At 42.6% G+C, this 24,033-nt stretch overlaps 1 protein-coding gene across 3 annotated transcripts in view; it reads left to right on the forward strand.

Annotated features, from left to right (window-relative positions):
• The window catches only part of USP44 (ubiquitin specific peptidase 44), a 63,256-nt gene that overhangs the window by 2,652 nt on the left and 36,571 nt on the right, over positions 1-24,033 (forward strand). For all 3 annotated transcript variants that reach the window (XM_033951729.1, XM_033951728.1, XM_033951730.1), the window contains one exon: positions 3,957-5,447. In XM_033951729.1, the coding sequence (XP_033807620.1) occupies positions 4,014-5,447 (1,434 nt within the window). In that variant the 5' untranslated portion in view covers positions 3,957-4,013. The remainder of the gene's footprint in view (positions 1-3,956; positions 5,448-24,033) is intronic.

Genomic DNA, 24,033 nt, shown 5'->3' on the forward strand with positions numbered 1-24,033 from the left:
GGTGTGGATGCACTTATCAGCTAGCATGCCAGCATCACCACTGTGCTAATTGGTTAGCACGTTCATAACACAGTTGCCCTTATTGCCTCCTAAATAGGAGGTAAATGCTCCCATGATAGGTTTTTTTTCATTGGCCACTAGCCAACAATTACATTAGATTAGCACACAACCATATAATCAAGAAATGGGAAAAAGTCCTGATGGCCATGTTAAAAATGTGCCAGGTCAGGTTTTCAGGATATCTACAATGAATATGTATGAGATGGATTTGCATGCACTGCCTCCTTGAGATGCAAATCTATCTCATGCATATTTATTGTGGATATCCTGAAAACCTGCCCTGGCTCTTGAGGACCAGAATTGCCTACCCCTGGCTTAGTGTACGGGAAAGTCCCATGTGTGGACATGCTAAGCCCATTTCTTTGTGCAACTTAGTAAAAGATCCCTTCAATGTGTGTGAGGGAAGTAACCATTAATTTTTATACAATTTAAGTATATTTGATGAGATTTAATTGAAGAAAAATTTTACTGAGAAATTTGGTATGGCTAATTAAAAACAAGTCTCATTTTAAAAAAACTCTGCCTTAAGTGAGAAAATTGCATTTGATCTATAAAACATCATTGTCGAGACTTCATGGAAAGTATCTTTACATTAAAGATTTTTTTAAAATTCTATTTTAGGTAGTGCTAGAGACAGTCACATAATACAAAGTATAAGTGAATTATATAGACATGCATTTCATATTGTAATGGTAGTAGGTTATCTTAGCTAAAATTGATGAATTATCCAAGAGCCCTGCTATCCACTCTATTCTATTTTCTTGAGGATTATATGCAATTTTACTTTCATTAGATGAGCATTTTACTATTTATTTGTTTTTATTTTGTTGTCATTTTAACACTGTGTATGTAAGCCATGTAAACTGTTTAGTTTTAGACATAAGAACATAAGCAGTTGCCTCCGCTGGGGCAGACCAGAGGTTCATCCTGCCCAGCGGTCCGCTCCCGTGGCGGCCCATCAGGCCCACTGCCTGAACAGTGGTCTCTGACTAATTTTATAATTTACCTCTAATCCTGTCCCTATAACCTTACCTCTACTCCTATCTGTACCCCTCAATCCCTTTGTCCTCCAGGTACCTGTCCAGACCTTCTTTGAAGCCCTGTAGCGTACTTCTGCCTATCACATCCTCTGGCAGCGCGTTCCATGTATCCACCACCCTCTGGGTGAAAAAGAACTTCCTGGCGTTTGTTCTAAACCTTTCCCCTTTCAATTTCTCCGAGTGCCCCTTGTACCTGTGGTTCCCCTTAGTTTGAAAAATCTGTCCCTATCCATTTTTTCTATGCCCTTCATGATCTTGAAGGTTTCTATCATGTCTCCCCTGAGTCGTCGCTTTTCCAGGGAGAAAAGCCCCAGCTTTTTCAGTCTGTCAGTATATGAGAGGTCCCCCATACCTTTTATTAGCTTAGTTGCTCTTCTCTGGACTCTCTCAAGTACCGCCATGTCTTTCTTGAGGTACGGCGACCAGTACTGGACACAGTACTCCAGGTGCGGGCGCACCATTGCACGATACAGTGGCAGGATGACTTCCTTCGTCCTGGTTGTGATACCTTTCTTAATGATACCCAACATTTTGTTCGCTTTCCTTGAGGCTGTGGCGCACTGAGCCGACGCCTTCAATGTTGCGTCCACCATCACTCCCAGGTCTCTTTCAAGGTTGCTCACCCCTAGCGGTGATCCCCCCATCTTGTAAGTGAACATCGGGTTCTTTTTCCCAATATGCATGACCTTGCATTTCCCTATGTTGAAGCTCATTTGCCACTTTTTGGCCCACTCTTCCAGCGTTGTCAGATCTTTTTGGAGGTCTTCGCAGTCCTCCATGGTTATGACCCTATAGACGGTATATAAAATTTTAAAATAAATAATAAAGTAACTGGAATCCAGTGTCTGGAGGCAAAACCCTTTTTAGATATACATTATTGTCTGGAATTTTGTCTTAATTTATCAAATCGTAGTTCCACTGTTCATTTCTAACTTTGTAAATTATTTAAATGCTTTGTGGTAAGATGAGTAGCAGTTAGGGCGATTATAATATTCTCAAAGTAGTATGCTTAATTGGAAAAAAAAATCACTCCCCTTTTATGAAGCTGCGTTATCATTTTTTTATTGCCAACCGTGGTGGTAAAAGCTCTGATGCTCATAGAATTCTTATGCGCATCGGAACTTTTATCTCCACGGTCGGCAATAAAAAACGCTAATGCGGCTTCATAAAAGGTTGGTGGGTATTATACCTGATGCACATAATTGAGGGCTAGAGAAGCTAACTTGCGCTATTATTATTTATTGACTTGATATACGCCTGTACCAGTTAAGGATCTAAGGGCTAGATTCACTAAGCAAACCGATCGTGTACCGATCGCTTTGCAACCCCTTTGCGACTCGATTTCCCTCTGACCCGATTCAATAACTTCTGTCCCGATCATCCTCCGATCCGCGCATGCAAATGAGGGGGAACGGCATTAAAATGATGGCAGGCAGTGATTCACAAACAAAAACTCTGCAACACTGACTAGGCTGGCCAATTATAAACAAGCGACTACTGGGGACCAGTCGTTCACAGCTTTCTGACTGCCATCTTCTTCTCTGCCTGCTATCTTTCCAGCTCTATGCTCCTGACTCTCCTGCTCTCTCTGTCCTGACTCTCTGCTGCGATTTTCTCCTGCTGCTCTGCTCTGCCCTGAATCTGCTCTCCTGCTCCCGACTCTCTGCCCCCAAATCAGCTCTCATGCCACCCCGACTCTCCTGCCCTTCCCTGCACTACGAGCCCATGGTTTTAACCCACAGATTTAAAGCGGGTTAAAACCACGGACTTGCGAAGAGTAAAAACAAATAAAAAAATAAAAGTTAAAAAAAAAAAGGTCGCTGCTCTTAAGCATGTGCAGACCATCTACAGATGGTCTGCGCATGCGTCACAGTCGGATTTAAATGAGGGCGATTCGTGAATCAGCCCCCCGGACACGGATCGGATCAGATCCCTCACGGATTGGATCGGATCCCTTATGGATCTAATCCAATCCGTGCCCTTTGTGAATCTGGCCCTAAGCGGTTTACATACTTTCTCATCAGTGCTTGCTAACAGTTACCCCCAAATTCTGTATATGAAACCTTATGTGTGCAAATTGGTGCTGATTTGCACACACAACTTGTTTAATCATCCCAATTGGTACTGATAATTGGTAATTAACACCTCATAATCAATGCTAATTGGCACTAATTAAAGGTTATACACACAACTTGGTCAATGCATTCTATAAATTGCTGCTCACTAGTTCCAGTGCTCAAATCTGAAAAGGGGGCCTGGCCAGGGGAGAAGAATGGGCAGATTGTAGGCGTTCCTAAAATTTATGCACACTGTTATAATACGCCCAATATGTGCACAGGTTAGGTGCAGGTATTTATGCCTGCTTTTCCATGGTCTAAATAAATGTGCCTAAAAGTTATGCGATGCATGGCACTTAGTGTGATTGTATAAGATGTACATACCTTTTTATAGACTTGCACTAAGCATTATTATAGTCAGCTCTGATGTTTAGGCCACATATATAGAATTTGGATGTTATTGTGCATAGTTAATAGTTCACATTGTATAAAATAATGGGATCCTTCAACAAATCTGCATTACCAGTTAGCGGTGTGCTGAATGCAAAGAAGCTCATTCTATTCCCATAGGCTTCTTCACATTCAGCATGCCGCTAATCGGTATAGAGCAACTTTGTAAAAGGAGCCCAGTGTGTATTAACAGCATTGGCAGATTTAGCCCTTCTTAGACCTCTCTATAGAAGACATTTGTCTTTTCATAAACAAATTGATTATTCTAGAAGCTTTTTCTTTGGGAAAGTATTATACAGAATAATTTCTACTTGCTTAGCTTAAGTTGCTTTTTCTGTTCTGTTCATAGGATACTGTCTTGGACAGAGCATGCATAATATTGCAGTTTACCACGTAAGGATTAAAAATGGATAAATGTAAACATGTTGGGCGATTGCGACTTGCCCAGGACCACTCAATTCTGAACCCGCAGAAGTGGCATTGTGTGGACTGCAATACCACGGAGTCTGTGTGGGCATGCCTCAGCTGTTCTCATGTAGCATGTGGTCGATACATCGAAGAGCACGCTCTCAAACACTTTCAGGAAAGTGAACATCCTGTGGCTTTAGAGGTGAATGAGCTATATGTATTTTGCTATATTTGTGACGATTATGTTCTTAATGACAATGCAACAGGCGATCTTAAACTCTTGAGAAGTACATTGAGTGCAATCAAAAACCAAAACTATGACTGCACAACACGGAGCGGTAGGACTTTGCGATCTATGGGCACTGGTGATGATCTTTACCTTTCACACGGGGGCGCCCAAGCCCTGCTACAAAATGAAGACCGCATGTTCACTGCTCTTTGGCATCGGCGGCATACGTTGATGGGCAAAGTGTTTCGTTCTTGGTTTGAGCTAACTTCCAGTGGGAAAAAGAAGTTGGAAGAGGAAAGAGCTAAGTTAGAGGCAGAAATAAAGCGTGAGGAAGCTAGGAAAAGACGACAAGAGCTTAAACGCCAGTTGAAAGCAGAGCTGGACAGCATACCCCCAAAGAAAAGTTTACGTTTGCAACAGCGCATGTACCCAGCATCCCAGGAAGTGGCATTGGATCAGCAGAATGAACCACAGAAACCAGCATCCCCTACAGATCCGAAAGCAATAGCATCTACCTCAGAGGAAGTTAAACTGAAAAAAATCAGTGACTCTCCAGTTAAAAGAAGGCCCACTGTGACTCCTGGTGTAACGGGTCTTAGAAACCTGGGCAACACTTGCTACATGAATTCTATTCTGCAGATTTTAAATCATCTGCGTGTGTTCCGCGAATGCTTCCTGCAGCTTGATCTCAACCAGACTCAAGAGCTGTTGGCTAATGCAAGCGGTGGGAAAACGAGGTCTGCTAAATTTTTTCCAGTTACTGAAGTGTTAAATATAAAAGGGAAAAACAAGAAGGTAAAAGGATCTCTCTCGCTAAGGCGAACTAGTTTGTCATCAGGGCTTAGTGGTGGAGCATCGAACAGCAAAAACATGGAGCTTATTCAGCCAAAGGAACCAAGTTCAAAGCACATTTCCCTTTGTCATGAATTACACACCCTCTTTCAAGTAATGTGGTCTGGTAAGTGGGCTCTGGTGTCTCCTTTTGCAATGCTTCATTCGGTGTGGAGGCTGATCCCTGCCTTCAGAGGTTACGGCCAGCAGGACGCTCAGGAATTCCTGTGTGAACTTTTGGATAAAGTGCAGCAGGAGTTGGAGACAATTGGGACCAGATACCCAACTCTGATCCCTAGTTCTCAAAGGAAACTGATCAAACAGGTTCTGAATGTGGTCAATACTATCTTTCAAGGACAGCTGCTCAGTCAGGTATGTTGGTCAGTTATAAATAATTCAGAGACAGTTTTAGGTTTGAGAAGAGGCAATTCTTTTTTTTTTTTTTTTAGTATTTGATCTTTTACAAAAGTAGTTCATGCAGGCGTGTAAAATTTTTTTTTAGCTAATATGTATCACACTGTTAAGAAAGCCTATTAGGCTTAATACAATAAAGATTGTGTTTTCTTTTGGCATGCCATAGGAACAAATAATTTAGGAATAAGGGTCTTTGAGAAAAAAAAAAATAGAGCATTTTCTACTTGCTTGCATGGATGTTCTTGAATGAAAGGCATTGCAGTCGTTTGTGTGTCTAGAAGGCAATCTTCCAAAGCATTTCATTTTGGAAGTTTCTGTTTAATCCGTTGCTCTTTTAAGGATTTATTCCGTTAAGTTGAAGATTTTAGCTGGGCTTGACAGCACCATTTTAAGTCTCAGCAGGCTGCTGCTCTGTGCCCTGTGTTGTCAACGCTATAACTAAGATAGCGTTCTGCTTACAGTGTTCAGCTTAAATGCATAGAAACTATTTTTTATTTATTTCCTTATTTAAAACAAACTTGATGCAGGTTATCCAACATTTCATAAGTGACAGCATTTGATAGTTGATATCTATCTATTTTTATGTGTAATTAATATAAATTTAAGAAAATTGAGACATGTTGGACTTTTTATTATAATGAGGAGCAATTAGGCAAAAAAAAAATCATCTCTTTTTGCTTAGGTATATGATGGTCCTTATTTTGTAACATGCAAGTTTTGTAAAATGCCTCATGTTTGAGTCAGAAAATCATACAGTAACTTTTGTAGTAGCACAGAGGAGAAGCAAAATAAAATATGGGAAATAAACCAAAATACTCAAAAATATACATGTTCATAAATATTAAATATATATATGAAGTTCTCAGAACCCAAATCTCCCACAGGTGAGCCGCAAAAGAGTCGATCAGGGACCATCACCACATGCCACTGTCCCATTCATCATCTAAATATGCCACAAATAAATAAATATATATATATAATATGCCACAAAAAAAAAAAAAAAAAAAATATATATATATATATATACAGTCAAACCTCGGTTTGCGAGTAACCCGGTTTGCGAATGTTTTGCAAAACTAGCAAAACGTGTCTCGCAAACCGAGTGTTGACTCGATTTACGAGCACCCCCCGATGACCAGCATCTCTCCCCCCCCCGCTCACAAAGGGCCCCCTCCCGCTTGAATCGGCACCCCCCGCGCGAGAACAGGAATCCCCCGCCCGACCAACTTTAACTCACCCCCCCTTTGGCACCGACACGCAGCCCACAAGTGCCGGTGCCGCTTGAAGATCTTCTTCCTTGTCTCTGCCGGCTTTGAGCATGCATCTGCGCATGCTCAAGCCCTTCTAATTCTCCCTCTTGCCGAGAATCTCGGTGGGAACGTATCAAAGCGAGTTTCCATTATTTCCTATGGGGAAACTCGCTTTGATAAACGAGCATTTTGGATTACGAGCATGCTCCTGGAACGGATTATGCTCGTAATCCAAGGTACCACTGTGTGTGTATATATATATATATATATATTAGTGTTTAAACCCGTTACATTAACGGGTGCTAGAATAGATGTGTAGACTTTTAGCACAATAGGGCACTGAGGCGTTTCTTTTTTTCTTTCTCTCTGTCTGTCTTTCTCTCTCCCTGCTCCCCTTTCTTTCTCTCTCCCTGGCCCCCTGTCTGTCTCTCTCATGGCTGTCTGTCTTTCTTTCTTTATATCTCTTCTTTCTTCCTTTAACCTCCCCCGCTGTCCAGTAGTACCCCTTCTCTGCACCCCCTGTCTAGCAGTAGCCTTTCTCCCTTCCTTTTACTTCTCCCCTGTCCAGTAGTACCCCTTCCCTGCACTCCCTGTCCAGCAGTAACCCTTCTCCCTTCCTTTTACCTCACCCCTGTCCAGTAGTACCCTTTCCCTGCTCCTCCTAACCAGCAGTAGCCCTTCTCCCTTCCTTTTACCTCCCCACTGTCCAGTAGTACCCCTTCCCTGCTCCCCTGTCCATCAGTAGCCCTTTTCCCTTTCTTTTACCTCCCCCCTGTCAGTTCCTTCAGCAGTACTGTTCCAAGCTATCATCTTTGCCGCTTCTCTTTCACTCTCCGGTTTCCTGCATCTGTTTGCAGAACACCTTAGACTGCTGCTGCTCGAGCTCCGTCATGACCCAGTTAAGCGCGTAGATCTTCGCCCGCTGCTTCAGGTCCTGCTATGCCGATTTCTGTTTGGTCTTCTCCTGCCGATTCAGTTAAGAGGCGTCCCAGCAGCGACAGCGTAGTCAGAAGGCAGGAAGTCAGCCGGTGTCAGAGATCGGGGTAGGCATTGTGCATGTGCGACATGGCACCACGGCGATTGAAGTGCGCATGAGAGCTAAGGGTATTATTATAGCGGATATATATATGCTAAAGCATTAAATTGGAGTTTTATTTTCATTTTATAGTTTGTCACATCACTTTGCAACCCCTCCTGAAGACGCCAACAGGCGAAACTTAGGTCTGGGTAGAAGGGAGCAAATCTTATAATGCACTCAGAAATGAGCACTTAGTGTGTTTGAAGGAGTGTATTATCCTGCTGAGCTGCTTGGAACTTTGAAGTTAATTATTTATAAGCAAAGCTGGAGCGCCAAGTGCCTGTATATTTACAGATAAGTGCGTTAGCTCCAATTTAATGCTTTAGCATATTTATACATATTTGTGGCATGTTTGGTTGATGAATGGGGCAGTGGAGTGTGGCGAAGGCTCCTGATCGACTCCTTTATGGTTCAACTGCAGGAGATTTGGGTCATACTAAATATTTATAAACATGTATATTTTTTGAGTATTTTGGTTTATTTCCCGTATTTTATTTTATTTATGTAGATAGCATATGGGATTTCATAGTGTTTATAATCCTATACTTTTTGTGGGAGCACAGAGGATGCCGTGTATCATTCTGTTCCATTTGATATAAAGGGGGTCATGGTTTTGCTGCTATACTGTCGTTATTGTTGTTGTAAACTATTTTGGTTTGGACTGCATCCAAAGAAAGTGATGTAGTCACGTAACTTAAACATGGCATAATATTGTTATAATGTATACCGGGTTGTATCTTTGATGAACTTCACAGAAAATGTGCAGCAAGGAATCCTGGGCAATAGCACAACATCACAAACTGAGTGAGGATCTTTGTGCAACCCTAAAATGCTGTTAAAAGGAGATAAACCAGGGGTGTCCAACCTGCAGCCCCGTGAAGTATTTTGTGCGGCCCCGGTCGAGGGCAATGCAGTGTTTTCCTCTGCTGCCCCCGGGTGTTCACCGTCTTACCGGCTCCCTCCTCTGTCTTGCTGCAGCGTTTGTATGTTTGTGTGGCCCCAGAAAAATTTTTTTCGGCCAATGCGGCCCAGGGAAGCCAAAAGGTTGGATACCCCTGCGATAAACTAAAAAAAAAACCCCAAAACCCATAGCCCATAATGGGAAGCAGGGAGTCGATTTCCATATGACATGAATGTTTCCTTGGGAATAAACAGTGACTACATTTATCAAATATATTTTTCAGTTTATCTGTGTTATATCATTAATCAGTAGATCGAAACTATTTCAATTCGGTATAGCTTTTCATCAAATATAGCAGTGGTTCAGTGGCAGGTATTATGCACTGTCATGCAGAAGGTATCTGTTTTAATGCCCAGATTAGTTCTTTGATACCCTGGGTCTCTTGAAGTTGGGAATGATGCAAAGAGGGAAAGGAAGGTCAGAGCAGGATACCAAGTAGTGGATTTAGGCCTGGATGCACTAATGGCAATTGGTAATACCAACTAGATTGCTTTTGGCCGATTCTCTGCCCGATTGTGGACCAGCGGTCGATGTGCTACCAAGTTTGCGTGCAAATGATTTGCACGCAAACCCGACAGATCAATCGCTCAGTGAGCGATTGACACATGTGCAGAGCCCTAACAGCAGTGACAGGGGAAGCAGCCTCCTGTCACTGCAATTAGGGCTTTTTTTTTTTTTTTTTTATGGCACAGATGTTGTGTGTAACATGCGCAAAATATCTGTGCCATTGAAAAAAACGAGGCAGACCAGTTGGTAACACAAGTAGGTCTACACAGTTATTGACAGGTCTAACCTGTTGGTTTTTCTGATAACTAAAATCCCTTTTTTTTTTTTTTGCATTGCCAAGTGATGTTAGTGTATCAATCGCTTGGCTACTTTGCATGGGGTTTTAGCTAATTTGCATGGCCGGATCGGAAAATGGGTGATCGAGGGGGAAAAACACGCGTTGAGCTGTTTTGTTAATCAGGTCGGTAAAAGGTTTAGCAACGATCACTGACTTTAGTGCATCTAGCCCTTAAAAGTCCATGAGACATTATCTACTGGTAGACTAAAAATTGCTGGAGAGTGTTAAAATAAGAACAAAATGAAGGTTCATGATGCCAAGATCCCAGTGTTCTTTTCAACTTGGAAGTAAAGTAACTTCCAATTTGAGAATAATTTTAGAAGTTCTGAGAGAGAAAGGCAAGTTGGGGGGAAAATAGGATAGTTTATATCTTAGCACTTATTTCACAGGCTTTTTTGCACTTCATACATTTTTGGTGTTCTTTTACTAAATTGCAGTAAGCACTTACCAAAGCTTAAAAGGGCTTACCGCGGGAATTTGCACTGCCATCTTACAGTAAATCTGCCTATTCCCCTTACATGGGGAAATACAGAACACAGTACATAACTACATAACAAAAATACATTTTGTTACAATACAGAACATAAAATCAAGAGCTTTCCATTTAGTACAATCAGCATAAATACTATCCTAAGTTATCACTGGACACATTCATCCTTTTTTACTAGAGAAAAGTTCTCCTAGCATCATTTCAAAACTCTGGAAGACTTCACTATCATTATTCTCTTTATAAACATCAAAACAGAATGGCCCGGAAACAGTGCCTAAGCTAAGTGAAAAACGCCATTTAGCAACGTTTTAAACTGATTTTCAAGATGCCTTCTAGCACCGAAAAAAGACGGCACTGGAATCGCGCCACTGTAGGCTGGCCTAACACTGGAAGTGGCGTTACAGAACTGTAACGCGCCTATGGAGGCGTGATTCATGTCAAAGGCAGGCACCAAAAATGTAGGCCTTGAAAACCCTCGTCTACATTTCCGGCACCTACTTTTACCAGAGGTGCAATTTTCTAAATGGAACCATTGCATGATTGACACGTGATCGGTGGCTGCTGACAAAGGTGCCATTTAGAGAATCTGGGCCAATTTGCCCGCTCAGATTATAACGCCAACATGCACTTGCTTCAGTAGCACCTATACTAAACTTGGAAACACTAAAAACCAGTGTATTGCAAACTGTGTGCTGCAGCCAATTCCAGGTGTGCCCTGACAAGACGCTGGTAAGGAGGAGAGGTGCCAGCTGACTGCTTACAGGACGTGCCTATTGCGGTGAGAGGCACATCCTGTAGGCATTCAGGTGGCGCCGACGACTCTCCTCCTCACCGGCTCTCTTCTTGCACCTCCCTTCCTCCTGGATCCCCCACTGGTAAAGTGACAGGTTCAGGGTCATGGCCGGAAGGCCTCCACGCATGCACGTGACATCGTCATGTCGACATCCGCGCACTTCCGGGTGCCTTCCGGCTGGGGCAGTGGGTTTAGTGCGCCGCCAGGTCGAAAAGTTAGCGGGACACTGTGCAAAACCAACTTAACCAGTACTCCCAGAAAAGAAAACCCAAAGGAGTTCTTTTACTAAACCTGCAGCAAAAGTGGCCTCAGCGTGCCCGCTTATGTATGTCTTTCCCGCAACTGGTGCTGCAGCCGTAAAATGGCTTACTTTCCCATTTTCCAAATTAATGGCCATGCGCTGTCACCATGGCCTGTCATGCCCACTTGCCACTCCCCAGATGCGCCCTCTTTATGAAAAATAAACTTTTTCTTTTTTAACTGCACAGTGTATGCATGCAAATACTGATTTACCTTTTAAAAAAAATAACTGTCTTTCATGCAAGCATATAGGGTAGTAGACTTGCTTTTTTCCCTGTAACAGGGTGAAGGACAGTATCCCAGCTCTCTGAAGTGAGAAAATATCTCTTGAACAGTGGCCAAGCCAGGAGGATAGGATCTCCATTTAAGCCAGACAACAATCCACAAGAAAAGCAGGGCCTTCAGAAGGCCTGTTTCTTCCTCTAGTAAAGATATTCCAACTTCTAAGGGACAACATCAGAGTTTTGAGATTTACATGTAACACAGTAGCATTTAGCAGCAGTTCCTGGATTTTCCTTCCCTGTGTCTCCACCCTCTGTCATGATTGCCTATCTCTCCCTCAGCATAATTAACCTTTCCTTCTCTTTTCTTCCCACCCTCCTGCCATAAATTGCTTTCCACACCCCATAACAATCGCCTTTTTGCTCCTCCTTCAGGATCACTTTGGAGAAGGGCGGGCAGTAGGGTTCAAATTAGTGCTTAGCTGCTGCCTCTGCAGCTTTCTTCTGAAGTCACAACACAAGAGCTTCATAGTCTTGCAAGGCCTGCCAGTGCCAACCCTCCATGGCTCTGACTGAAGAGGGAAGGCAGTAGTAGGAAAGAAAACACAGGGGGGGGGGGGGGAGAAAGCTAGGCTTTTCCTGCCTGCACTGGTAGCTTTTCTCTCTGCCAGGCTCTCTGACATAGTGTGACCATATGGCTCCAGAAAAAAGGGGACGGATTGAGACATCCGGGTTTTACTTCCATTGAAAGCAATGGAAGTAAGGAGAACAGATTGAGACATCTTGGTTGCTTTCAATGGAAGTAAACCCGGATGTCTCAATCCATCCCTTTTTTTCTGGAGCCATATGGTCACACTAGACATGCCCCATTTATTTCTGCTGGTATCAGACCTTTGCCAGGAACATAATTATGAGCAAACATTTTTAGAAAAGAATGAGCAGGTAATATTTCTCAAGACAACTTTTAAAATATCATTTCATACATTGTAAAGAAAATATTTCAAGAAGCTTTTCAGTTTCTCCAAATGTTCCAGATTTTTCATTACTGATCTTTGAGAGGGAGCAAGACGAGAGAGATTGGACTAGTGGACTGGCACACTCGGTCACGCTTTTGAAATCTGTTGTGAAGGTGCCCCCTCAAAATTTTGTAGGGAGAGTTATGGCTCACTGGTGGAGCCGCTGCCCCTGCACCCAGAGGTTATGAGATCAAATCCCGGTGCTACTCCTTGTGACCCTGAGCAAGCCACTTAATCCTCCAGTGCCCGCCACTTTGAATGTCAGCTTTGAAATGCCAATGTGACAAAAAGGCGGTATACAAGTCCCCTTTCCTCTTTGAATGTTTATACATTCTCCCTGCTGCTCTTTTCTTCCCCTACCTGTTTGCTGTTGAAGTTTGTACACTTCTCCCTCCGTATTCAAGATTTCGATTATTCATGGTTTTTAGCTTGCTGACTCCTTCCCCAAAATTACATCAGCTTGCATAGAGAAATTGCTGATTCCAAGCGTTTACAGAGAAAATCGCTGATTCCCAGCACTTTCTTCACCGTGTTTTGCCTCTCCTTCAGGAACAGGCCACGTCTCCCACCATGTTATTCGCGGTTTCACTATATTCACGATGGTTTTTAATAGAAAACAGTGAATAACATATGAAAAAGTTATTTGCGTTTTTTCTGTATTTGCGGTTCTGTTAATCCCCTATCACAGCGAATACAGAGGGAGAAGTGTACTCTATATTTCTCTCTGTTTCTTGCGTATACCATATCTTTTCCCCCTTTTTTTTTGGCTTTTTAATCCCACGCTTTTTGCTTCTCCCAAATCTTCTATTTATTTTTCCTTTTGACTGATTGCTTTGCAGGAATATACCTGCTTTCTGTTTGTTTTGTTTATTTCTTTCCCAGGTTTTCATTTGGCTACCATCAATCCTTATGCTACTTCTTGTTTTCACATGCAGCTCTTGGAATTTTCACTGTTCTCATTTTGCAACCAAAAGAAATCAGTGAAACTAATCTATGGCACTTTGAAAATCTGAGTGCCTGGATATTCAGGAGAAAGTGGAAAGAGAAGCTTCTTGGGTGTCTGACCCTTGATTCTCCATGGAAACTAAAATCCTGATTCATTCAGTGAGGCCAAGGGAAATCTTAGGGCTCCTTTTACGAAGGCGCGTTAGGGCCTTAACGCGCAGAATAGCATGCGCTAAATTGCCACGCGCGCTAGCCGCTACTGCCTCCTTTTGAGCAGGTGGTAGATTTTCAGCTAGGGCGCGCAATAGCGCGCGCTAATCCGGTGCGTATACTAAAACGCTTAGTGCACCTTCGTAAAAGGAGCCCTTAGGACTTTCCAGCCTGAGGGAAACCTACTGAAGTCTTTCCACTCTAGAGTAAAAACGTCTGTTTAATATGTTGTTCTCCTTTCTTTGGACCTATCTATTCTTTTAAGAACATAAACATTACCAAAATCGTGCTTAGAAATCTAGAGTGGAAATAAAAATTTTGAGCAAAAATTGGTTAAAAGTGTCACCTGGAAAACTTAAACATTTTGTAGTTATTAAGGAGATGGCATTCATACCCCCTCTTTTATGAACGCATAGCAGCAGTAACTGCTCCAACGCTCATAGAATTCCTATGAACGTCAGAGCAGTTACTACTGCTGCCGGCACTAAAACCCACGCTAAGCGTTCGTAAAGAGGGGGATAGGTATTGTAAATGTTCCTGTTAAAAGTGAATTTCATTTCACTGTATTTGACAAATCACGGGTACCAGGTTGTCCTGAGGACTAGAATTTCCTTCTGGTACCTGGGATTTTTTGTGCTGTGTTGCAACCATTGTCACTGCTGTTAATTTGAGAGTATGAGCATGCTCTTTGCAGCAATTCTGGTGTTGGTCTATATGGCACAGAGAGAGTGAAGTTCTTATTCTGTCAGCGTTCCTGAGCAGCTGACCTGAGGAGAAAGGGCTGAGGGTACTCACTAGCTTCTAGATGGAGAGGGCTATCTGGAGTAGGGTAGCCTGGGGGTGGTGAGGAGTAGCTGGACTAGGAAGGTTGGGAGCCTTCCTGAGCAGTGAGGGCTAATTATGCTGGGGAAGGGAGTATACTCCTCTCACTATATTCTTTAACCTTCATTGGCGTTCCTCTCTCTTCCAACTCTTGTAAACCGTGCCAAGCTCCGCGATTGTGGAGAGGATGTGTTATATAAACCTAAGGTTTAGTTTAGTTTAGTTTAAACAATTTAAGGGAGGAAAGAGATGGTGGTGTGAAGCGAGTAGGGAAAACTGGGTGATGATAGGGGAGTAGGGCTGCTGGCTGTGTATTTTTATATCGGTGGCTGGCAGGACTACATTAGGGGCCTGATTTTACTGACTTTTTCCATAGGAACTGTGAAAATAGCATTGGTAAATGAAGGCTAAAGAAGCTTTGTTAAACATAAGGTGGGGGAAGGGGGTTAGCTGCTAGCTCCTGTTTATCAAGACCTGATTTAAGTACTATATTAATGGCTGCATTATTGTTTTGTTGTGTTATGTTTGAATGAGAAATAACTTGCTTTTGCAGTTAAATCAGAACAGACGGGGAATATTGATCCAAATATCTTTCTGTTCCCAGATTGCATGTGTAGAGCTTTTTTTCATGTTTTAGGTAGCAATACACTTTCTAATAAATAGAATTTTGTGATAATTAAAAACCCTGGATTAACAATAGGCTTGCAATATAAACAATTGTTGGACTGTATGGGGTGTCTTGTATAGAAACCTCATGAATTTACATAGTTCTAAGTGGAACTTTTCTTGCAGGGAGGCTGTGCTGTGCAAAGTTTAGAAACAGTATAAATCCCTGCCTTCAGGTGTAGATTAACATTTCATTTCACTAAGCTTGTCAAATATAAATGCCAGTTGCTTCTTTTGGGGCCCTTTAAGTTTAAAATTGTGTACCATGGAACACACTTAAGCGTCCTGTGGTAAGTGCCAGACGTGTTCGTGCTAACCATACACAAAACATTTTGTTTGCAAAAGTTAGATAGTTCTAAGTCTAATAGATACTGGCACTGTCATCTTGATATATGGACACTGGATTAGAGAATGACACGGTGACAAAATTCATCACCGTTCCTGTCCCCGCGGATAACCGCGGGAAATAATCCCATGTCATTTTCTAGTGTCTATTTCAACCTCGGTCCTTCTACACCAGCATTCTTCAAAGCAAAGCTTGCGGGTCAGTGGCTGTGGCCATTCATACTCTGATTCTTCCCTCTCTCCTTAAAGAATGACATGAAGATGATTTCCCGCAGTTATCCGCGGGGACGGGAACGGTGATGAATTTTGTCACCATGTCATTCTCTACACTGGATCATCTATTGTCCTATTGTCCCTTGATACTTAAATTTTGGAGATCTATTTGGGGTCAAATCAATATGATTTTGGAAGTTCCGTTATCATTGTCATATGATGTAGTGTTGTTTGGAATGTTATTAATGCCCAAGAGTCCAATCAATGCAAATAAGAATAAATGACTTCTCATCATGACAAGAGTTGCTATGCAGCTTATCACGAAAACTTGGGATAACTTAAATTATAATTTTTGGGTGGGAAACCTTATGCCAAATTTATAAGTTTGAACATATGAATTTGTTACAATTGGGACACTATAGTAAATTTAAAGAGATTTGGGATCCATAAACAAAATTTTGTAAGAATGAATTATTACTATTTCCCTTTGATTCCTGAAGGAGTGTTGTACACATCCAGGAGGGGTGGGTGGGAGGGTCCGGGATGGGGTTGTTATGTACTTCTATACCATTTGATTGTTGCGAGTGCTGTTTATTGTATTAATTGCTTGTTACCCTGTTGCACTTTATATTGGATTTTAAAAAATGAATAAAGATTTATTTAAAAAAAAAAAAAAAAAAAGGCATTTTATTTAATCTTTTTTGAGGGGTGTGTCTGGAGGTTGAGAGTGGGCAGTCCTGAAATAATCAGCATGCAGTAATGTTACTACACTAGTGCAGGAGTAGTACGTGAGCCCTTACTGCTTACAACTTGGGCGATAGGAAGTGCACACTCACTAATTTTTTTTGATGGACGCACACTAATGGGAACATTAGTGCATGGCAATTAATACAAGAACTAGAAAAAAGCCATTTTTATGGCTACAGTAAAATGGCCTTAGCTGTGCAGCTTAATAAAAGGACTCTTTTATTAGTAGGATTTAGTTGCAGTGCCATAGTCTGTGTCCCCTCAAATAGCATAGAAAATAGGAATATTGGGACCAGCCAAAACATTTAGGACTCCTTTTACGAAGGTGCGCAAACATTTTTAGCAAACGCAACAGATTGCGTGCACTAGCTGAAAAACTACCACCTGCTTAAAAGGAGGCGATAGGGGCTAGCGCACCTTTGTAAAAGGAGCCCTTAGGAGAACATAAGAACATAAGCAGTGCCTCCACCGGGTCAGACCATAGGTCCATCCTGCCCAGCAGTCCGCTCCCGCGGCGGCCCAAACAGGTCACGACCTGTCTGAATCACCAGAAGGGGCCCCCTTGCCACCTTGGTTTCCCATTGAGTCCTATCTTCCCATCGAAGTCCTAACCCTCCGGTCTTGCACATGCACGACCTGGTTGGGTTTCTATACTTATTACCTGGTTAGCTTTCTATACCTGTGTTACATCCCAGCACCTCTCTCAGTATCCCACGATCCCTTTATCCCTCAGGAATCCGTCCAATCCCTGTTTGAGGGATTGAGGAGCTGACTAGTTTACCTTTACTGGGGGGGGGGGGTCATTTTGCAATCCGGCGCTCAGCACCAACGGCCAGTTTGGGAGCCCTTTCCAGCAGGGCCTCCGACACCATCTCTACTCCTCCCCGTTCCAGCAAGGGAGAACCGACAGAGGAGAAGTGCAATCCAGCGCTCAGCACCAACGGCCAGTTCAGGAGCCCTTTCCAGCAGGGCACCCGACAACCATCTCCACTCCTCCCCCGTTCCAGCAAGGGAGAACCGACAGAGGAGAAGTGCAATCCGGAGCTCAGCACCAACGTCCAGTTCGGGAGCACTTTCCAGCAGGGCACCCCGCACCTTCTCCTTCCCTCCCCCGATCCAGCAGAGGATAAATGTGAGCACGAGGGAGACGCCAGGGCCACACCGAAACCAGTAGCAGACATTATTAGAATTGACTAAGATATTGTAACTGTCCTATCCTCAATCTTATACCATACTAGATATGTCAGGTTCAGTGAGCTTCTCATCTTGCACCACCATGAGAACCACACTTTTAAGTTATGCTCAAGCAATCCTTCTGATACTTCTGCTCCTCACAGATTGGAAAACAACTGCTCACAACATATATCCAATACCTATAATAGCAAACTCCAGAGGAATTACCCAGCCAAACTGGCATTTCATATTAAACAGAAACACAATTTATCAGCCCTTTACATATCAATCCTCCCCAAAATCAACAACTAGAAAACCAACAAATCCATACAATACCACAATACCACCCCACCAAAGATCACTCATATACCTAAAAACAACAAGCAACTCGCCAATAGAATACACCCCTCTTAAATGCGCCTATATGAACATCAGAGCTATTGGCCCTAAAACAGAACGCATAAAAAACTGGATAGAAGAAGATAACCTTGACTGCCTTTTCCTCACAGAGTCCTGGCTCACCTCTGATACAGACCCTAGAATAACTGAAGTCTGCCCAAAAAGCCACAAAATGACACTGGTATGCAGAGAAAACAAGAGAGGAAGAGGAATTGCCCTCATAGCCAGAGACACAATAAACATACACCTACAAGACAAAATAACAGACCAATACATGGATTTACTTGCCTGTCAACTCTCAAGCACATCACTTAAAGGAACACTCACATGCATACTATGCTACATAACCCCAAGTAACTGGAACACAGCCAAACCAATATTTGAAGAATTTATCTATCGAAACTCCTTAGCAACTACCAACAACCTCCTCCTAGGAGACCTCAACCTTTACCTTGAAAACCAATCCTGCAAAAATGCTGAAACCGTACTAGCATACCTAGAAGCCCTAACATCCAAAATCTTAGATCCTCAAGCTACACATGAAAAAGGTCACCAGCTGGATATTGTAGCATATATGTCCCAACAGACCTCACACCTAAATATTCAAACCTTAAACGGAAAATGGAACCGTTCCCTTTGGTCTGATCACTACATCTATTCCTTCAAAATCAATTGGCCCAATAACAAATACTACTCAACAGACCACCTTCCTCTCACGCAAACATATAGATCCCACAGTATTCTGGAAAAAAACAGACACCATAATCCAACACTACACACCTAAAGACTTCATCTCAAAATGGAACCTGCTAAGTAAGGCCACCATAAATGAACTAGCCCAGAAAAACCAAAATCCCCAGAAAATCAGACAAATGGTTTGACAATGAACTACTCCAACTCAAAAGACAATGTAGACAACTGGAAAGAAAATGGAGAAAAAGTGACCAAGAATCCACAAAAACAGCATGGATAGCAACTAACCGAAAGTACAAACAAAAATTGAAAGAAAAAATAAGGACATACTACTCGAAGCAAATCGAAGATGGACCCCAAAACTCAAAAAAGCTATTCCAGCTACTAAAAGTTCTCACAAACACAACACCATACATAGAGAACAACAATAAGCCCCCACCTACAGCCACCCTTTTAGCTACCTACTTCAAAAACAAATTTGCAAATATCAGAGCCTCTTTTAATAGTACACCCTCACACATATAGACATCATTTCCACCAACAGAACAAGAATCAGTCGCAGCAGATAGAACCTGGTCCCATTTCTCAACTATAGAATGGGCAGAGTTCAACAATCTTTACAATAAATACAGCCATGCAGCATGTGACCTCAACCATTACCCCCCATACCTACTGAAAACTTCAAGCACATTATTCCGCTCCCTGCTTCTTCAATGGATATACTCATCGCTACAAGAGGGATATTTCCCACAAGAACTCAGCGAAATCATTATAACTCCAATATTAAAGGACCCTAAAGGAGCAACAGACCAACCATCCAATTACAGACCCATTGCCTCAATCCCATTGTACATTAAACTGATGGAAGGTCTTGTAGCAAAAACATTAGCCTCTTACCTAGAGAATCACAACATACTCCACCACACACAATCAGGATTCAGAACCAAATACAGCACGGAGACACTTCTAGGAACACTAATGGACACTGCAAGACAACACCTCAGTACAGGCAAGAAAATCCTGCTGATACAACTAGACCTTTCTGCAGCCTTTGGCTTGGTAGACCATGACATGCTTCTACAAACTCTCGACTCAATAGGAATCGCAGGCAAAATACTTACATGGTTCAAAGGATTCCTACAATCAAGAACTTACAGAGTCAAAACAATGCAAGAAAAATCAGAACCATGGTCCAACCCCTGCGGAGTTCCCCAAGGATCACCCCTATCACCTACACTATTTAATATATACATAGCTTCCTTCAGCTACTACCTGGATAATCTTGGCATAATTTTATACAGCTACGCAGATGACATCACTATTCTCCTACCTTTCGACCAACCAGAATCCATCATGACAAGCACAATACACAAAACCCTCGAATCAGTTGCGATTTGGATGACAGAGCACAAATTAAAACTTAAGCCTGACAAAACAAATTTCATCCTATTAGAAAACAACAAAACTCCAACATTAACTACTCTCGTTATAAATTTGTTATCATACCCAATACAACCTACACTAAAATTGCTTGGAATCACAATTGACAGAAGCTGCACCATGCAACCCCAAATAACAAAATAATAAAGGCATCGTTCATGACCTTGAGAAATCTAAGAAAAATCCGAAGCAATTCCTACTATTGGTACAATCTCTTATTCTTGGGATGTTAGACTACTGCAACATGCTATACTTACCATGTCCCGCAACCATGATGAAGCAATTGCAGACAGTATACAGCCCTAAGACTTGTCTATTCACAAAAAAAAATATGACCATATCACAAAGGCATACCATGACTCGCACTGGCTTCCAATAGAAGCGAGAGTGCACTTCAAATTCTACTGCTTACTTTACAAGGCTATCAATGGAGAAAGCCTAACTTACTGGAATAACTGACTAAATCAATCCTCCTCAACCAGACACAGAAGAACCCACTCACTATTCTCCCATCCATCATCCAGAAATGTCAAACGAAAAAAACTTTGACAACCTTATAGCCTCCAAAGCAGCTAAACTGGACAGACAAATCACCACTCTGTTATCTTCAACTACAAATTACAAAACCTTCAAGAGAGATACCAAAACCGTACTCTTCACAAAATACATAAAATCTATCCAGCACGATCAATCCCAATCCAACATCTAACACTCTTCATACCCTTAATACTCTCTAATACTCTTCTATTTACCAAACGTTATCTAAAACCCTTAATTCACCCTATTCCTATCTCCTAAAAACTTCTACTTCCCGTTAACTATTTGTACCCGACATTATTACCTTAAAATTTTATCTCATCGCTTATTCTATTCCTTCAAATTTTGAATGTAATTCTTGTTTTAGTTTGGATGTAATCCGCCTTGAACTGCAAGGTAATGGAATAGAAATCACTAATGTAATGTAATGTAATTTTTTTCACTCATTTACCATATTTTTGATATTGTAGCTTTTATGCTGCCTGTTCTTCAATTAGTTTCCATCCCTATCCTGTTCCCATTTCCACCTAATGTTGTCCACCAAACTTTTTTGTCTACCTAATTTTGTCTACTATAACATGGTGGGGACCAGGAATCAAATGTTGAGTTTTATGGGATTTTTCATCCTTGGGTGCAGTTTCATTTGCCGGCTCAAAAGATTAAGCATACCATCTCCCACTGGCCATTCATTTGGCTGGTACAAAAAATTCAACGGTGCACTGATTTCAGCTGCTATGTTCTGTGTAGCTGCACAGATCTGCTGATCTTGTGTTAAGCCAGGGGTGTCCAATGTCGGTCCTCGAGGGCCGCAGTCCAGTCGGGTTTTCAGGATTTCCCCAATGAATATGCATGAGATCTATTTGCATGCACTGCTTTCAATGCATATTCATTGGGGAAATCCTGAAAACCCGACTGGACTGCGGCCCTCGAGGACCGACATTGGACACCCCTGTGTTAAGCCATAGGAGTGAGATTTGGGGCCACGCAGGCAGCGAAACTAGAAAAACCAACTCTCCACTCTACTGATCATGACACTTTCAGAAAAGAAATAAAAACCCTGCTATTCAAGAAATCCATCAAGACAAACTAACACCGCAGGAAGCACTTCAGTCCCCCGAAGTAACCCGCTCAACTCTGTAACTCTTCTGGAAATGTCCAGATAACCTCTTATGTATTCCACCTTGAACTGCAAGGTAATGGTGGAATAAAAGTCACTAATGTAATGTAATGAATCTCTGTCCCTGACTTCCTAGATGCTTGTGGAAATGAGCAGTCAGAGCTTAGAGAAGAAAATAAGCAAATTAGCAGCAATGAGTGAAAAGAAAAGTAAATTCCCTGCTTTTAAAAACTGACTGCTATGTATGTTTTCTAAATATATCTCCAAAACATGTGACTGTGCTGAGTGACTGGACAAAAGTAGTACTGACAGTGCAGCTGTTTGTCTTGCACAAACTATACTACCTCAACCCCCCACAAGCACCTCTGAGGTTGAGGACCGAGGTAGTGGCTGCTCATTTCTGCAGAGTGGGCTGATAATTGGCTTATCAAAGTTCTGTCCTGCTCGGAGGGAAAAAAAAATCAGTTGCATCATTTGTCGAGACACTGTACTATAATAATAATAATAATAAACTTTATTTTTGTATACCGCCATACCAAAGAGTTCTAGGCGGTTTACATCAAGAAAAGCTGGACAATCAGCGAATCTTATAAATGCACCACATGACATATCATAAATACAATACAAAAACAATTAAGATATTAATTTATCAAACAAGTAGGTTTTTAGCATTTTTCTAAAAGCATGGTAAGATTGAGCTTGAGGAATTAAGATATACCACCGGGTGTTCAATTTACTAGCCTGGAATGCTAAAGTTTGATCAAAAAATCTTGTATAACGACAAGCTTTAGGATGGATTGTGAACTTCTGGAAGAGCCACAATCCCTGGAATATCTGGGAGTCTTATGCAACACAGTGAACAACCGAGTCTTTCTTCCAGAAGCACACAAACATACGCTTCAAGCTCAGATTACAGCCTTGTTAGCCAAGCCAGAGCCTACTTTATAGCATTACTTGCAAGTCCTGGGTTCCATGGTATCCCTCCAGGATACATCACTGTCTTGCTGGTCACCTTAGAGGGACTCCTTACAAGCTCCACGTTCCTGGTCAGCAGCAGCCAAGCACAGCATGATCTGGTGGCTTCGTCCACAGTCTGGCAAAGGGGATCCCCCTTTGGATCGATTCCTGGGTCATCCTAACAATGGATGCCAGCATGTTCAACTGCGGAGGGGTGGACTCATTGCAACGGTCACCCAGTCCAAGGCCAGTGGACCCTGTTTCAGCAGAAGTGATCTATCAACAGACTTGAACTCCGAGCAGTTCTGAAGGTGCTGCTCTGACTAAAGTCTTTGCTGGAAGGCAACCAGTCAGTCTTCTCCGACAATGCCACAGTGGTGGCTTATATCAACAGTCTGTTATATAAGGAGGTAAAAGCATTGTTCTGTTGGGCAGCAACTCATCTGCAGGTGATCTCAGCGGCACACATGGCCTGAATAGTCAGTGTTCAAGCAGATTACCTCAGCAGGCAGACATTGGATACAGGAGAGTGGACATCTCAGCAAGCCTTCCAGGCCATTGTGAGCAGATAGGGTCGCCCAAAGTTCAACCTCATAGCAACTGCAAAAAACAAGTAGGCAGATCAGTTCTTCAGTTGAAGATATGAGCCCGGAAGTGCAGGCCTGGTTCAACCATGGCCAGAGACAGAGCTCTTTTATCCCAGGACAAGCAGGCAGCATATTCTTAACGTATGGGGTGACGTCACCGACGGAGCCCCGGTACGGACACTTTTAACTAGAAAGTTCTAGTTGACCGCACCGCGCATGCGCGGGTGCCTTCCCGTAATTTTCTTCCTTTTTTGCTTTTTTCCCTTCGGGTTTCTTTTTCGTCTAAAAAAAAAAAAAAAAATTCTTTAATTTGTCTTTTCCTTTATTTTTCTGGCCGGCCCCGGCGGGGCCTGTTGCCAACATACAGGCCTCCGGGTTTGATTTTGCGGAGGCCGTGTTTCCATTCATGCCCCCTCAGCCGGGTTTTAAGAAGTGCCAGCGGTGTGCACGCCCGATCTCTCTCACTGACCCACACAATTGGTGCTTACAGTGCCTGGGTCCAGAGCATCGGGCTGACACCTGCACCCGCTGTGCTACTCTTAAAAAACGTACGTTAAAGAATAGGCAGATCCAGCAGAACATCCTTTTTGGCACCGGATCTGCCATGGAGTCTGCCACACCATCGACGGCGCCGCTAAAGTCGGCACCGACTACCTCCACACCGCCTGATCCTTCCTCGGGGTCGATGGCATCAGGTAAGCCGGCTAAGAAGCCTTCCACTTCCCTTGAGCGCCCTCCTG

The sequence above is a fragment of the Geotrypetes seraphini genome, chromosome 7 (assembly GCF_902459505.1).
Source record: "Geotrypetes seraphini chromosome 7, aGeoSer1.1, whole genome shotgun sequence".
Classification (NCBI taxonomy): Eukaryota; Metazoa; Chordata; class Amphibia; order Gymnophiona; family Dermophiidae; genus Geotrypetes; species Geotrypetes seraphini.